The 17727-nt window shown below is 40.9% G+C and overlaps 2 protein-coding genes across 4 annotated transcripts in view; both read left to right on the plus strand.

Annotated features, from left to right (window-relative positions):
• Window positions 1-3323: 3323 nt before the first annotated feature.
• Window positions 3324-12034, plus strand: CCDC112 (coiled-coil domain containing 112). 3 transcript variants are annotated; one of them, XM_057367774.1, is made up of 10 exons: window positions 3324-3408; window positions 3816-3931; window positions 5090-5211; window positions 6807-6896; window positions 8178-8253; window positions 8838-9228; window positions 10031-10432; window positions 11100-11195; window positions 11777-11895; window positions 11973-12034. In XM_057367774.1, exons 1-10 carry the CDS (start codon window positions 3361-3363, stop codon window positions 12001-12003), a joined length of 1491 nt encoding a protein of 496 aa, XP_057223757.1. In that variant the 5' UTR covers window positions 3324-3360; the 3' UTR covers window positions 12004-12034. The 3 variants fall into 3 exon arrangements, with proteins under 3 accessions (XP_057223757.1, XP_057223759.1, XP_057223760.1); XM_057367777.1 differs by lacking the exon at window positions 3324-3408 and adding an exon at window positions 3436-3617; XM_057367776.1 differs by lacking the exon at window positions 6807-6896.
• A 334-nt stretch (window positions 12035-12368) lies between these two features.
• PGGT1B (protein geranylgeranyltransferase type I subunit beta) overlaps window positions 12369-17727 on the plus strand; it is a 32671-nt gene continuing 27312 nt past the window's right edge. Inside the window, 2 exon segments of the mRNA XM_057367778.1 lie at window positions 12369-12505; window positions 17367-17485. Of these exon segments, the coding sequence (XP_057223761.1) occupies window positions 12369-12505; window positions 17367-17485 (256 nt within the window).

The following is a 17727-nucleotide window of genomic DNA, read 5'->3' on the forward strand; positions in this document are numbered from 1 at the left end:
TAAAAAAATCAGTTTTATGGAAAATTAATTGGGGTGAGTGGAATAGGCACTCATCCGAACAGAAAACAAATCTTCTATAAAGCCATTGCCCAGCCTGGAGCTCCTTGACTTCTGGGGCAAGTTAAACATTGTCAAGAGAAGGTTCTGCGGGGACACTGACACTGGGCTACAGATGCAGAGCCACAAGCCTCTCTGTGTTCAGGCCATCAGATCTGCCAGCACATCAGGTCAGGACTCACGGGGAAAAGTGATGACCACTCAGTCCTCATCAAATAAAGGGAAGCTGATGGCATCAGTATGGGGCCAGATCATCCCATAAAGAGGGACAGAGACAGCCAAAGGGCTGAATGCAGGCTCTGCTACCTACAGACACTAAAAGCTTGCTGTTGGTTTCCAAAAAAAAAAAAAAAGCCAAAACAAAAGCTATGCCTTTAGCAGCTCTCATGTGCGTCTCAGATGACACCTGGTGGACAAAAGCTGTAGAGATGAAAGCAGCCTGCCTTCATCKCACAGAACCTTGATCCTTGCTTGCATCTGCACTACTGCACTTATTGCAGGTGCACCTATCAGCTGCCTCCCATACTCTGCTTATTCACCGCATGCCCCCAGGCCATTATTACAGTTGCCCAGAATAAGCACATATCAGCTTTGTCATCCATGTACCTCCAATAGCTCTTTTTCAGCACTCACATCAATTTTATTTATTTTTTAATTATTCTGACTTATGTCCTGAGTTTGTTAATTTCTGAGTGGCAAGTAGGAAGCTAAACTAGAGTGTACACATGATTTCCAAAAATGAAAATGCAAGCAAAGTCCAKGGTAGCAGCAACTGGCGACTTTTATGGTGTGGGATAATTAAACAATTTAATGATTGCCTTCACAAGTGGACAGTTGCACTCAGAGGGTTAAAGGCTTTGATTTCCTCTGATTATTAATTTACTCTTCCTCTGTTAAACTAATTCCAATTTGCTTCTGTTACAGTGTCTGTCTTTTCTGCTTGCTACTCCACAACCACCCTAATGCATTCATGTTGAGGTCTCAGAAATAAGTCACAAATATAAAGGCAAATAAAAAGCCACTCTGAAGAGAAACATCTACTTAGTGTTTCTTCCGGGGATCTGCATCCAGTGGATGGATGCTTATATGTCCTGGTGAAATAGGTGGTTTCCTCAAGATCTCATGGATAGGAATATTAAGTTCTGGTGCAGTCCTGTTTATCTATTCGGCTTGAAGGATTTCAAAAKATGTCAGATACTGTGGGACCAATGCTGTGCCATACAAGGTCTCTGCCATAAATAAGGTGACCATGATCARTTGTTTCATTGCTTGCATTGCATCTTCCAGGTTAATGGCTTTTTTTCCCTGTTATCTGCCCTTCTTTTCTGTTCTATGTACACTCCATTCCTTTAAAAAGGAATGTTAAAAACTGTTAAAAATTTTTAAAACTTTATTTTTTCCTTGGTGTATTTCCAGGTCTTATTTTTGTGCAAAATCTTGAAAGATTTCATGAAGCAAAACTCACAGAGAAGTCAGGGATTCAATGACTTCAAACACCAAACTGAGCTGAAAAATGATTTGGTAGAGGCCAGAAGGTAGTTATGTAAYTATCTAGATTGTTTCTTCTTGATTCAGATCATCCGTTCACAAAAAGGGCAAAGAGGCCATGGTCTGAGATGGAATTAACAAAGAGTTTGGTCTGAGATGGAGTTAACATTCTGTGTTGCAGTTCACATACAGCTGTGTCTTGTGTTTGTAGCTGCAAGAGTTGAAACCACTCCGGTGCTGGGCTCTTGCTGAGCAGCACTCTGGGGGCATCAAGACRTCTCTCCACAAAGGCCAGCAGGCTTGGAATGTGCAAAAGGTTGGGGAGGAGGACACAGCTGGGACAGCTGGCCCAAACTGACCAAAGGCAYATTCCATACATATGATGGAATTGTAAAAATAAAAGCTAAGTRGTGGTGAATTTCTTCATTAAGGTGTTTGTCTTCTAAAGACAAGTGCCACATGTACTGGGGCCATACTTCCCAGGAAGTGGCTGGGTATCAGCTGCTAAGAGCAATTAGAGAATAAATAATTTTGCTTCCCAGCATGGCCTTTGCCTTGATTTCAACCAATGAGTTTTTCACCTCATTTTCTCTCCSTGTCCTGTTAAGCAGAGAAAGTGATGGAGCATCTTTGTGGAGTCCTGGTGCCCAGTCAAGGTGAACCCACTGCAGGCATATCCTGGTGAAATGTCTTCTGCTCCACGAAGGGAATGAAGCAATGTCCTGATACAGCTGAAAGCCAAGGCTCATCTTTATAGTGGCATCACAGCTTGATGACCAAATCCTTGGTGCCCAAAGCCAAAAGTAACCAATTCTAACAATGCTCCAATACCTGAAATATCCCCGCATACAGTTTCCAGAACAACTGTTTAAAGTTCTCAGGGTTCTGAGTAATTCACAAGTAAAACAATCCCAGAGATTGATCATCCAGAAACTGATGAACTACTGAACTGTACCTGAATTACTCTCTGAGTGATGACACCTTCCTGAGGCAATTTCTGAATTGGTGGTTCCTGTGGAGCAGTGCCTGACCAGTGACCGATTTTCTGCTCCCAGGAACAGGAAACTTGGAAGGGCTGAAAGTCATCAAAAGGCAAATGCTAACACAACTTGCTTTTTTTTTCTCTTACATCCAATAGTGAAGGCCAAGACAAAGAAGTCTTTGAAACACTGCTGTGCAGAGAATATTTTTACAAGCCTTTCAGGTATCAGCCTGTGAGGACAACCCTCTTTATTTTATGCTGAAGACTATTTTCAACTTTTGAAATTTTCTCCTTCGCTTTCTAATTCCTATCCAGCAAACACAAGGAGAACAATATAGTAATGAAATACAAAGAGGAAAAATGTATATGGAAAGTGCTGTTTAAAACATCAATTAGGCAATAAAATACCTTCAGCATAGAGCCTCTGGGCAGCATCTGTGAATGTGTTTGTGTCCTGCAGCTGGGAAAACACCAGGTCCTAAAATCTCTTCAGCAGAAAAGCCACTGTATTAATAACTACTTCTATTCCACGGATATGTTAAATGGCAACTCATTTGAAAGTTTGATTCCTATACATGGGTGAGAAACAAGATCCTGAGACTCACATGCAAAAATTTATTGAATAATGTGGGACTCTTTACATTCTGACAGGATAATGAAAGTATATCCCAACTTTCCTAAAGCAAGCAATCAATACAGCACYTTCAATCCCGACATAAATGAAACCAGAGCGCATTAAACGAGCCCTCCGGCGCCTGAGAAGGGGGAAAAAAAGAGTTAAAAGGAGTGAGCGAAGGCGCGGCCGCCCCTCCCCTCGGCGGGCCCACGGAAACATGGCCGCGCTGGCCACGGCGCTGGCGGCGGCGGCGGGCCGGCTGCAGGTAAAGGCGGCAGCAGCCCGGGCCAGCGGGCACGAACCTGCGGGATTAGCCTCCCGGGATCAGCCTCCCGGGCTGGCGGGCACGAACCTGCGGGATCAGCCTCCCGGGCCGGCGGGGATGAGGCTCCGGAGCAGCCCCTGGCTGTGTGGGGCTGGCCGCGGCACGGCACCCTGTGAGGGCAGCCCTGAGGCGGGCTCGGCGTTTCCCGGGTGAACAGTGCATTTGTGTGCGCGGCCGTGCCTCTCCTCACTCCAGTTCCGTGCCCGTGCTGCTGAAAATCACTGGAATCGCGCCCCTAGGAAACCGAACTCTGCACTGTGGTGTTGTCTGCTTGAAAGTAACCAACAAGCATTTAAAAATAAATACATATATTGGTTGTGAGTAACCCTTGATTTTGTTATCTGCAGAATGAGAGCTGTTCCAGTACTCCAGGTGCTGGCCGACAAGTTCAGAGCTGGAAGATGAAAGCTGAACAAGCTAAGAAAGTTGAATTCCTAAGAACTGCAGAAAGGCTAAAAGCTCAGTAAGTTAAACACTTCGTCATAAGTATGTTTTCATTCTTTTGTGGAGGCAACACTAGGTTGTGGTTCAAGGTAAAAATACATGGTGATGAAATCTTGAGGCCAAAGGTTTCCTTTTCAGGAGCTCAGACAAATTGTTGTGGTTATTACAGTAGTTCAGGATAGGCTTTTAAACTCCAAAATGCCCCGTTGTGTTTTTCCAATTACCATGTGACTTAGGCCAGTCATTTTCTTCAGTAAGAATTGCTGCTCTTAGGTGCACAGAAGAAGTGTGTGTTGCACAATTGAGTTCTCAGGTTTTTTACTCCGCTGTGCTTATCCTCTAAGGACCTAAAGCCCTTAAGACATACCGWCAAAAGGGGAGTTGCAGCAGCAGAAGATTGAAAGACTTCATCTAGAGTATTTAGGCCGCTGTTTTGGAAAACAAAAGTTCAAGACAGCTCAGGCACAGAAGTGATTTAAATTTGTTTACCCGCACCTTGACCAAGTGCTGGTAACAGCCACACTGGGAGCTTAAAGAACAGGGAGATTGCTTCTCGAACAGATGAGCTTTACGGGGAATACCTAATGTAGTCATTTTACTGAAGGAGAGATTTTAGTTGTGCATCCCGATTAAACTGGGCACTTAGTCTCACATCAGTGTTTTACACTGACTGAGTTCACCTTGATTGCCCTGGATCCTGGGTTGTGGCTCAAAATTTGACTGCTGGGTAATGTAAATGTTCCGAAGCAGCTTGATGTGAGGCATGGCATTTAATTGTGGCTCAGCATCCTTCTGTAGTGTTGTCTGTGCTGGGGCTCCATCTAGGTGTGCCGCTGCATTAATACAACCTGTCTGCCTGCACTTTCCATGGAAAATTTTCCTAAGGTTCCCAGAGACCATGCATGCATGCATGAAATAAAATTTCAGTGTGTTAAACCACTGCTTGCCAGTGAGGTAATTTCTTTGTAATTTCTTTCTCTTGTTCAATTTCTTGAGTTTAGTGGGTATTCCTATRGCTGCAGAAGGATTTTCCTTGTAAACGGTTGTAGGGACAAACCAGGGATTTGTATAAAATCCAAGTCCTGTTGACACAGCCTCAGCCGCATACTAACTTGGAAAATCTTGGTGCTTTGCTAAGTGTTTGTGCCGTACTCAGTGTAGCACCCTTTTTTCCTAGGCTTGCAAATATAGAAAAAGACAAAAATGGATACCTTTATAATAGGAAGAGCAATTTCAGGGTAGAATACAAATTACTAGAAGAACTGGAACACAGCATGACTGCCAGCAGAAAAACAGAAAGTAAGTGGGGTTTTATTTGGTCTTGTTTTTTTCCCCTCTAATCTACTGTTGTTTTTGTAAATAGTTTAAAAATCAGTAATACAGAGAGATGAGTTGAGGTGGAAGATGGATACTGATAACTGTGGTATTTCACCACAGTGCTTATAAACACACAATTCACTTGCAAAATTCAGAAGCATAAACATTTTGGGCCTCCTGTGTTACTGTTTTCTTTTAATCTTCARTGTAAACCCACGGTGGTGGAATTGTACTGTTCAAGACACTTGGAATCAATTTTGTGTGTGGATTGCAAAATCTAATGTAGTCCAGCTAAGGTACAATAAATATATTCTTTCCTCAACATTCACACACTGCTGCCTTTATATATACTTTTAAAAAGTTCTGTGTTTGTGTTTATGAATCTGTGTTTGTGAATTAATATTYCCTCCCAGTTCAGATAGTGCTGTGAGATGGTATTACAGTCTGTCCTACAGTAACTATTCCACTTACAGACTATAATATAATGCAAGAAAAAAAGTTACTCCCTTTACTCACAGTACCTGAATTTTTTCAGAAGTCAATCCCATAAATCATACTGTGCYATCTGATACACATCAAAATAAGCCAAAAAAGGAAAGGAACATAGAAATAATTGAAAGTATACTTACCTTACAAATTTGCTTATGTTCTGATGTGCATCTTTTATTTAAGGAATCTTAGAATATTCTTTACATCTTGCAGTCCTTAAGAAATGTTAAGTGTTTTTGAGGAATGACTAAGCTAATAAGTTCAGTAATTTTTCCATGAGTAAGACAGGAGCATGGAATATGAATGGAGATGATGCTATGAGATAATAAAGAGAACAGTGATGAGAGGTGTAAGGCACTGCATGTCAGATGTGAAGTATATCCTAAAAGTTATAAAAGCATACACACCCCACCCACCCCCCTACCCAAATTCCCATTTACTGTGTTCAGGTCTTTCAGCATGATATGTGTGCTTTTATATTTTCTGTGGTCTCAGCAGGAACTTGCACCTTCCAAATATTTTAGGATAGAAGATACAGCTCTTTTGTACCTAAGATGTATACAGAACTTGATCCTCTTCACTAATGTATTTATGGACTCATGAGGAGCCAAGTGGTAACAAAGCAAATACATGCACACATCCTTGGAGAAAATGAAAACTGATTCTACTCTATTTACCACAACAAATAAATGAATCTTACTGAAGTAGTACATTCATGTACACTTTCACAGTTAGTTTTCTCTTCATAAATGCATGTTTTGGAGCCTATGTCAAAGTCTCCCTCAAAACTCCTATTCTTAAACTATCACCTTAAAGGCAGTAGGCTCCAAGCTCACTTTYAGAAATAGGAGCTGCTAATTTTAAAATCTGCTGATGCTGTGTAGGGAGATAACATGGACCGTGTGGTGAGCTACRTGCAGTTGCCAGTTAAAATGCTTAGTATTGTGGCAGTTTCTTACCATCAAACAGARTTTGTGTCCCTGCGTAGATCAAACYCCCAGTTTATTTTGGACGCTTCATTGTTCTTGTATTGAATCTAATGCACAAAGAAACTGCTAGAACTATTAGCACCTTATTTTGTTTAACAGAAGCTAAAATCGTGCAGCAGCTATCAAAAATTCAAAACAATGTGAAGAGACTTCAGCAACAATTAAAAGACGTGAAGCCTACACCTAAGTGTAAGTCACGATGACAGATTTTAAAATATTTTCCTCTACAGACACGTTTTTGGTACGGTTGGACTTGTCTTCCTCTTGCAGAGACACTCCTCCAGTCTTTGTGATTCTGCAGGAATCTGTAAGGGAAAACCTAAACCTAGAAATGGTGAAACATTATGCATTTCTGTGTAGAAGMAGAAACTTGGGTTTTACAAGTGGTGTGTCTTTGTTCTTTGAGGCTGTTGAAAGCCAGATGTTTCCTACTTGTAATATTTGCCTTATGCTGAATAAAGTTGGTATTCTACTATTGTGTAACACCCTGTAATCTGGTAGGAGGTCACAGAGTAGGTTCTGCAGGGAACTAATTTCTAGTTGCCCCATGATTTGAAATGTAAATTGTAATATTCTACAGAAAATGCTGCAGCAGTTTGTTCAGTTTGGATGTTTTATAACTTTTGGGAAATAAGCTTTGAAAGAACCATTCTCATGTGGTATCTATTACCTTTTGTAGAACTCAGCTTGAGGCCTCCTAGAACTAGCTGAGGCTTTCTGATGCTAGATAAAATGCATCCCATCTCATTTATTCAGTGTTTTATTTGTAAAAAATCATTATCTTCTTAAATTGTCAGTGAAGATACTGAGAACTAACAAGGCATGAAAGCTGAAATAAGAGGTTTAAGTTATACAGCATTAGCAAAATACAGGTTAAACTACACATTCAGTGTGTCCATAGGAGATGTGCTGATTTGAAAACATATTCTAATCTAATTATATAATCTAATCTAACAAATGGATTTTCTACCACTGCAAAATAGATCTCTGGATAGCTGTCTTACCTTAAAGTTAGGATGACAGCATGCTAACAGTACAGGACAAAGTCTTACTTTGATGTTTCTTTGTCAGCTTTGTAGAAGTAGAGGCCTGCAGGTTAAACAGGATTGCTACAGCCTGGTGTAAACCAGAGTTGAGGGTGCTTAAGTCACTAAATGAAAAACAAAAGTGGAACTTTAATGTAAGGCTGTTTTATTCTGGGAATCAGCTGAAAGTTAGTCAAAATGAGACTTCTTAAATGGAATAAAAATTTATACTTAGATTTTCTTCCAGTTAGCTAAGTCATTTCATAAACACACCTTTTGAATAAGAGTTCATCTTTTAAGGCTGTTTGAGATTGAAATGCATGCTTTTTTTGTACACTGAAATGTGTATCCTGAAAGTCTCTACAAGACCTGTATTTCTGAATAGTGCTGATAAATACRGTAGACTTTGTAATTTATATGCTTTTTTCCTCTCTTCTTTTTTCAGTTGTTGAAAAGATCAAGGAAATGATGGAAGAAATTGAAAATGCAATCAATGCTTTTAAAGAGGAACAGAGGCAAATGTATGTTTATACATGCTTCAGCTACTAGAAAAAGTGCTTTCATAAGACACAGTGAAAAGTTTGCATTAATCCAGCAAACCGTTCTTATGATTTACTCTTTTGGTAGTGATTCCTGTGTTATGTAAACCAAAGCACAAAATATCACCGTTAGAATCTTGCTAAAGTCCGTTTTAGGGAAGCTGTTTATACAGCAATTGCAGCATTCCAGTGTAACAATGATTTGCCTATGAATAGGCTTTTTAGAGAAAGGCTGTAGAAGAGATTAGATTGTGGGGGGTTTGTTGTTGCTGTTGTGTTGTCTAAGCGGGTTTGGGGGTTTTCCTTTCTCTCTGCCGGTGTCAGGAGGGGATTGAGTTAATTGTATGCATGGTGTAAATGTGTTCTTTCAGTAAAAGGGTAACTTAATTCTCATTGTGTAGTGCTTTATTATCGGATCATTACAACTGTGCTGTTACCACATCAGTTCTTAATCTCTGAATAATAGCTTTTGTATGGCATTGAACAATTCCAAAATTCATTTTTGGTGAATGGACAATGAATACTGGATKTTTTTTTCTTACATTTCAGTGTTTGTCTCTTTTCAGATATCAACAGCTTTTGAAAGAGGAAAAAGCTGCCATTAATGAGCTCAGTCTCTTTGAAAGAAAAGTGGAACTGTGGGCATTACAGAGCTCAACAGCAGAAAAAGTTTTAAAATGGCCATCAKCCAGGGTCAAGGTTGATAAAACACTCGAAAATCATCTACCCGAAGAAGTAATAGAGTTTGAAAGATTTCTTCAGCGAACAGGAGGGCGGCAAGGAGGTTGGGATGATTATGATCATCAAAATTTTCTGAAAATACGGACAAAGTACAGAGGAAGGCTGTCTTACATGGACGAAGTCCTTGAGTATCTCAGTGGAAGAACAAAAGAAGATATAGAACAGCACGACAAATGGTATCAAGAATTTGTAACATTACAAGAAAGAAAGAAAGAGGTAAAATAACCCCTCCAGGGCTTTTGTAGTTTTAAGAAAAAGTACTTGTTTTTAAAATGCATATTGTCTTGGTTTTGCATCTGCCTCTCTAGTAGTAGTACCAGGCGGATTTCTCTTATGGCTCATGGTATATAATTGAGGTCTTTAGCATCCCCAACTTCCCAAAGTATTTGTCTTTAATAAATAATGAAGAACGAGCATAGATTCAGCAACGCAGAGAAGTGGCCTATGTATTGCCAAAGTGTATTGTAAATGCTTTTGGTGTCAGTGATCTAGCAAGTTAGGTACCAAGCCTAGAGCAGTAAGTGATCCTGTCTTCCTATTRCATTTGTCCCTAAGAATGTCTGTCCCACTCTGTAAGCAACACACCTCTCACAGACTGGTATACAGAATTATGATTCCCTCAAGAACTATCTACGTAATAAAAGATATACTGACATAAGAACTACTATAAAACAGTGTGTTAATTGAAAAAAAAAAGAACTGAAACATGTTTGCAATAAAAAAGCATATTACATCAACATTTGTAGCTACCCAAAGTTATTATGATTGCTGTTACTGAAACAGTTTTAGGAGATATGTGTTAATCTGTTAAACCCACTTGTGTAATCCATAAAATAGAAAAAAGAAAGTGAGAAACAGATAGAGGTGCTTCTTTGCTCTAAGTTTTGGCTTCAGTAGACTTGTAGTTCCTATGTGCAGTTTGTGTCATTTGAACATGTGTCTTCATCAGACTGAATCAATGTGAATGTGTAAAATTTTCATGAAAAATCTTGGATTGTTTTCCTATGGTTTCTTGCAGTCAATTAAAAAATGGAGAGAAAAGCAGCAGCAAGAAAAAGAAAGAAACTTGAAGGAGAAAGAGAAATCAGAAAAAATGCTCAAGGAAAGATGGCAACAGCGTGAAGAAGCTCAGAAACAAAAAGCAGAAGAAGAAAAAAAAAGAAAACAAGCAGCAGTTGAACTCTGGAAGAAACAGAAAGTAGTAGCATTTGCAATGGATCAAGCATCACAACTAAAACTAGAAGAGAAAAAGCAACAAAAAGAGCACCAAAGCCATTTGAAATTACTGTTGGAAAAGAATACCTTGGAAAAAAAAGTAACAGAGGAACTTGAAAAGCTTGAAAATGAGAAGAGAGAGGAAGCTGAAAAGGAGGAAAGGAAGAAAATTGCTGCAGAAGAAATTTCTAAGTTTCAAGACCATGTGCGTAATTTCATCTCCTTTTTTGTATGTCATTGTTTTAAATTTGTGACTGCCTCCTACAGAAAACCCAAGTTTCATTCACRTCGATCCATTATCAGTTCACTACAAATAACGGTTGACTCAGCATCTATTACAGACAAACAGTATGAAACTTTATTTTAGACAAAAATGTTCCTTTTCTTGAATATCTGCATTCTACAGGAGTACTCAAGCCYATATTTCTTTATCCATATAGAAGTGGATTAATTTCTTCGGTAAATAATTTACTTGGGAAAAACTGTTTGGGCTTTGCTGTTCAAGGTGTCAGAAGACCTGAGTGTTTTATGGGGATAGGAGAAAGAATTGTTTGAATATCCTGCAGGTTTCAGTACTTGTTTGGTAGAGTCAGATCCCATAATCAATGTAAATGCAGTTGCTGGAGAATGGATATTGTCAGTGTTCACACTTCAGTTTTATAAAGAGGTTAAATGACTACTTCTTTTTTCCTGAGACATGTAACTATAGCTTGTTTGTGTAGGACAAGCTGTAGCAAGTAGCTACCTAGTGAAACTTTATTCTCTACTATTATAATAATTTAAAAAAGGCAGTGAAAAGGCTGCAYGTGTATTTTTGTATCATTTATTTTACTTCCAAATAAAAGTTTGCTTTTCCATTCATTACGTTTCAGGAGCTACGTAAACTGGAGCTAAGGGTTTTACAGAAACACACTGAGGAGACAGACAAACAAGAAAAAGAAAAAAGATTGGCAAAATTAAGAGAGAAGGTAACTGTTTCTTTTATCCAGAGATGTGTGCAGCTTGGTGGTTTACGCAGACCTTTTTTCATTGATCAAAAAAGATTTTTAATTATCTCACTGGTTGATAAAGGAAAACAAAGTCATGCCTGTTTTCAGGAGACTAATTRCAGCAGGGGCTGTTCTGCTTGTGTTTAAAAAACAGGGAAAAATCTCTAGACCTTACGTATCTTGTGGCGGTATTTCACAGGGCAAGGCCTACAGGCCATACAAGTGAGCTRCAATATGGGTGGTGGCTTTTATTTTTTCAAATGGTTTTCTACCATTAAGTAGGCTGGCTTCGAGAAATATTTACATACACCACGTTTTAGAAGAGTTTAACTTTTTAGAATTAAAATTTAATGACAGGAAGCAATTGTTGCCACACTTAGTTTTCACCTTTCTCCTATGCCCTGTGATAGTGTGAAGTGTCTCGTTATGGCTTGTGTTGTTTACTCAGCTGCTCAGATTTACTTGCCTGCTTCCACTATGAAGACCCAATGGGCATAATTGAACTCCTTTTGTGATAAACGATAAAGACTAATTATTTTTTGGTTGTTGGTTTCACTGAGGTCGAGATTCGGGTCACCAGAGACCGATCCAGGTTGAACAGACCCAACAGAGGCTGGGAGGAACRTAGGGACGAGATGGTCCCAGCAGCTTCAGAGCCGCTGTTGCGCCCTGCTCAGAGGTGAGGAGGGAACCGTCGAACGTGCAGCATGACACAAATGCACTCGCGCACTAAAYGCCTTTTTGCTTTGTTGTCAGAGCTGTCCCAGCCTGGAGAGAAGCGYTGTAGCTGCACACCAGCCTGTCCCCGTCGCAGGACGAAGCAGTAGCCAGCACTTGCCGGGAGCCGGCACRGAGTTGGCGTGACCCACGTTACTTTTGCATTTTAAGAGTGTCGGGTTTGGCGCGCCGCCCGTCAGACCGGCCGGCTGTGATGTCCCTTGGCATTAAAAGCACGTTTCCCTCGCAGCTGGTTGTGGCCGCCCCTTAAGCGCGGGTTCGCCATCCCGACCGCCGCCGCAGTGACCAGAGCCGCCCTTCTCCCTTTCCACATTCCCTTTTCCCGCTCCTTCCCCCGCTCCCTCCCCTTCCCTTTCCCCGCCCCGGGGCGGGTGACGCGATCGGGGCGCGCCGGGCGCGGGCAGCAGCGGCGAGATGGAGATGGCGGCGGCGGCGGCGCCGTGCCCGGGGGAGCCGGAGCGCCTGGACTTCCTGCGGGAGCGGCACGTGCGCTTCTTCCAGCGGTGCCTCCAGATCCTGCCCGAGCGCTACTCGTCCCTGGAGACCAGCAGGTAGCAGCGGGCCGGGCTCCTCCGGCGGGCCGCGCGGTGGGAATGCGGGATGGGAGCCGCCGTCTCCGCCCGGCGCCCCCCGCCCGTCCCGGCCCCGGCCGCGCTCCCCTCCCGCCGGGCGGTCGCGGTGGCGGGAGGGCCCTCCCGGAGCGCTGCTGCATCCCGCGGCCGGGGGCAGGGAGCAGCGGCCCGCGGCCGGAAGGAAAAGCATCCCTAYAAATCTGCCCACCAGCAGACGGCTCTCAAAAAATACGTGTTAATGTAGGGGTGTAGTCACAGCTCGCGTAAACTGCTTGACATCCACGAGGGAAGACTTGTTGAGCCTTCTAATCTCTTTTAAGTACAGTGCTTCATTCTCTTAATCCGCCCTGGAAGCCATTTTAAAATAAATCGCTTAAGCTTCACTTCAGCACGCAGAAGACTGTGGTTAATGTAAAAAATATTTTTAAGCCTTTATTACCTAGTATAAAAGAATATTAGTGAAGTATGTTCCTCACTTTCAATTAGAGGGACATTTGTTCGTCTGATGGCGTCAGAATGTACTTGATATTCTTCAMGTCTTTACCTAAGATAGTTAGTTACATCTGAGGTGTAAAAAAACTAGTAATGTGATTATCAAGCTGCACTTGATAAAATGCTGGAGACACGTAAGTGGTTTGATACTTTTACTCAACCAATAAAATGGTAAGATTGTTTCCACTTTTTCTTGCAAGTCATGCTGTGAAGAATGCTCAATGGCTTTGATCAGGTTATCCTATTTTATTTCACTTGAGAGCACAAACACRTGGCATAAAGTTGTAAGGAATAGTATGAATAGTGCTAAGCTGTGTGTGGAATAACACAACTTTATATTGAAAAGGAAAGTTAGAAATGAAACTACTGGAGAGGGGCCAGCAGAGGGCTTTGAAGATGGCTAAGGGAGTGGAGCATCTGTCCTGTGAGGTAAGGTTGAAGGGAGCTGGGCCTCTTTTACTCTTGAGAAGAGATGAGTGACACCAGTGCGTTCAAGTTAAAGGGTAGGTGGCAAGAGGTTGGGGTCAGATTCTTTCAGTGGTGCCCTGTGATCAGGCAAAGGGTAGCAGACACGGGAAGCTCCATCTCAATATGAGAAAAACTTGCTCACATTAAAGGTGACTGGTCACTGAAACAGACTGTCCAGAGAGGTTGTGGAGTTTTCTTCTCTGGAGATATTCAAAATGGGCTTGGACATGGTCCTGTGCAAACTGCTCTGGGTAAACTTCCATTAGGAGAAGGGAGTTGTACAAGATGATCTCCAGAGGTCCTTTTCAACGCCAGCTATTTTGTGATTTTGTGAGGGTTTGATTGCAGAGCTGTAAAWCATGTATTCATTAAAAATTAGCTGGTGTTTCAGTGTACTTTCTCAGTTATTTTAGATGAGAGCAAGGAGCAGTCTAGGCATCCTATGCTCAAYTGTTTATAGGCCTTAAAATTATAACATCATGCAGGTGTATTAGAGTGGTAACACAAAGAGCTAACCTTGGCCCCACTGGCAACTGAAAAAGACTAAAGAAATGGGATGTCTTCAGCCTAGAGGAAGAGGGATCTAATCACAACCTTCCATTAGTGATAAACCACTTACACAGAAAGATGGAGATACACATTTTGCAGAGGATTATGGTGACAGGGCAGGAGGCTGTGGGAATGATGTGCTTCCAGAAGAGTTTGTGTGGCTGTAGGAAATASGTTCTTCACAATTAGGACAGTTAACCATGAAAAGCTTGCCCGCTGAAGCAGTGGAGTCACTTTTGAAGACGTGGCTTGACAGGGTCCTGGGTCATCTACTCTGAGGCCCTGTATTCTGCAAAAGGTGGGACCAGTGATCTCCCTTGGCAGCATAGGCATGTTCTGCATTTGCACACCTATCTATCAACAATTTCTAAGTGGGGGATTGAGCCGTAAATGCAACATCCCCAGTTCGACCTCAAGAATATGGAGCTTGCTTTTTTTGCTAAGTTCAATGTCACCAAGTTCAGCAATGCAGGAAGAAATGCTATTATTCTTATTTCCCCTGCTCCTGAATTTGAGTGGTTCCATTGTGAGTTAGATGGGGAAACTCAACTTCATTAAAGAGCGATTTGTTAAATAAATAAAGTTATTTGTCAGTGAGATTTTTTTTTCACTCCACTGTAGCAGAAAACTGTTTGTTGTCACCAGACAAGGGTGGTAGAGAGTGAAATTTTCCTCTTGTTGCTAGTGCATTCCGACTTAAACTGTAGGTTATCAATCAGTAACAGAGAATAAAGAAAATTCATTTCATGTTCTCTACTCAACTTCTTGGCTCAAAGCCTTTGTAATTATTTTTGCCTGTAACAGTAGTTGCAGCAAGAGTAGTTTTTAAGCATTCTGATGGAGTTTCATACAGTAATTGTCAGCACTCTGAGGTTTTGCAGGAGAATGCAACTCTCCTGGTCTCTGAAGTCTTCCTTTATCTCTAAGATAGAACCTTTAAATGTGCTCTTTRTAGCACACTTAATCAGTTTCTCAAATTGGTCACTTCAAATGCTTGCTGAATTGTTCTGTGGATCTATAGTCTTTATCCACGGTTGAAGGCTAAGGGATCTGAGTCTGTCATCAAAAGAGTCCTGTTGGCTGTCCTCTGTGGAAATGGCTGTAGATAAAGTTTTTACAGTTCTTAGGTTGTATCACCTAAGGTGCTGCTAAGAGTTATTTTTGTTAGGACACGTCTATTTTCTGAGAGGTGGGATAGCATATGGAGTAAGGGTGCAGTACCTAAAAAGCTTTTTTGCAACCTCTGTACAACCAGGAGTGACAGATGTTCTTGCCCACCGTAAATAAATTCCAACATATTACAACTACAGCACACACTTTAGTGATGTTGGAGACAGACAGTCAACTCTTGAGTGAGTGAATTGAACCCTATCTGTATGTAAAACCACTTTTTAGGTTTATRTATCTGACATACGTATTTTAAACTGTAGATGAGATTTACTGTCTATATTGGATGTATGGCCTTGTGGTTTTGAACCTACTTTGCAGGAGTGGCAAGTGCTGATGTTGGCATGTTGTTTGTGCCTCATTGGAAGTAACTTAGTTGTGTGAAATAGAGTGGAGGTGTCTTTTAAATAGTTCTACTAAAAGATTGTCAGTGTTAGTGAAAAYCAGAATCTACAGGCAGTGTTTCAAAGAAATAGTTTACTTTAGCTAAACAGGAAATTCCTTGGGGTGATCTTATAAAAGTAGTGATTTTTTAAGAATTAGTTATTGATTATCCAGGGTCAGATTTTGGGTTAAACAGATCAATGATAAAATTTTATATAAGCCTAGAAGTGTTAATTTTGTGCTTCGAAAGACAATTTTTCAGTCATCAGAAGGATTAAAATATACCCTTGTTCTACATGGAAATACTTTCATGTGCAACATACATTTTTTTACTTTTTGCAAAAAAAGAAAAAGAAATGTTGGAAATAATAATAGTGATGAGACATATTTGACCAGCCCACTGGTAGGAATGTCCTGTGGAGGTTGTGCCACTGTATTGGGATTGACGTCTGCTGTTATGCAATTGTCATTTGGCTGCTGTGGTTTAATTAGAATAATTCTTTTGGATGTGTGTTTTGGGCTGACTCACGTCGCCATTTKACTTGTGGTGTTACTGTTCGTGGTTCTGATGCAGAACCTCATGCAGAAATTAAGTGGCTGCGGAGGCTTCTGTCCGTATCTCTTTCAGCGGGCTCAGCTCGTGGTGACTAAGGTGGCTCATCAGTTTGTGAGGTAAATACAAATTACAACTTAGTCTCCTGAGAAAAGCTGGTATTAACTGTTGGTTTTCCTTGGCATGCTGAATTACAGTTTCTGCATGTGTAGCTGTTGTTTCACAATCCATCATCTTACCTCATGTAAGGAGAACAAGAATTTCTAGAAAGATCGGCAGACAAGTGTGGGTGGCAAAATACACATCCAGCTAATTTTAGTCTGAGTCAGAATATCCAAGGTACCATTACAGAAGCATTTTCTCTCACAGCAGGTTCTCCCAGGTTCCTAACTCGGTGCTATTGCTTTGGTGCTCTGTCAGATTAAGTAAGGCACCTGTTGGAGGGCTGTGCTGTGGGTGGCTGCAATGGTTTAAGTTAAACCCAGAAAAAAAGGTGTTAGTTAGCAGGTGTGATAGTCCACATTYATGGAACGAAACAAGTTGTAGGAAAGAAGGACATTCAGCATACTAATTACTCTGCTGCTCTTTTGGATAATTGAATGTGACATACTTAATTTTAGATGTTGAAATAAGGTAGTCATTTAGGCTGCTTTACACCCWGGGACCAGAAATAAGTACCTCTAGGTGTTAGTTCATCCTGTATGCCTGTGTATACATTGTTTGCTTATGATGTAGGCTTTTGACTCCTGATATCTAACCATCTGAAATTGGGTTTGGGACACCATGAGAGGCAGTTTACTGTAGTTAAGAGTTACCTTGCATATGCACCTAATGCATGTTTAAGGGATTGTTCATGTAAGAATTATTTACAGAGAACTAGTGCTCCATATGTGAAAACCATAACCTAGTTTACTTTGTAGTGGGTTGTTTCGTTGGGGGTTTTTTKGGGGGGGTAAACAGTCCCTTAAGTAAATTCTGAATTGACATATCAATATTACGGGAAAGGAGGGGCAGCTTATATGAAAACCTTGTTGAGACAGACAATTTTTTTCAATACAACGAATGTTAYTTTGTCCAGTAGATGACTTCGATGTTTTCTGAGCTAGGCTCTGTGTTGCACCACTGTTACAGGCTCAGAATTSATAGATATATCTGTTGCTGCAACCGTTTTTTAATTTCCCCGTGATATTTATGGTGGGAAGTGTAAGTCTTATCTTTTTCTTTTAGGTTGACAATTGCATTTTTCGCTCTCTCTGGTCTGGATATGTTGGATTCCTTAGATGTGGTGAACAAAGATGATATAATAGAATGGATTTATTCCCTGCAGGTCCTTCCCACAGAAGACAGTGAGTGAGTTTTTTAGTTTTTTTTTTATTGATATTAACTTCTTTACTTTTGCATTTTACTTGGGAAATCATGGATGGCTCTTGATTTTATAAAATACAAGGTCGACCTTCCTGAAGTGCTGTCCCAGTAATTTGAGGTAGTGATGTTGAGCAAATCTTGGAAATAGATCCCTCACAAACAATAACACTAGAAAAAGCAGAAATTAATTTGAAAATAAGCCASTATAAAATAGTATAATAAA

Source organism: Malurus melanocephalus, unplaced genomic scaffold (assembly GCF_030028575.1).
Source record: "Malurus melanocephalus ecotype Western Australia unplaced genomic scaffold, MMel_1.1 scaffold_84, whole genome shotgun sequence".
Classification (NCBI taxonomy): Eukaryota; Metazoa; Chordata; class Aves; order Passeriformes; family Maluridae; genus Malurus; species Malurus melanocephalus.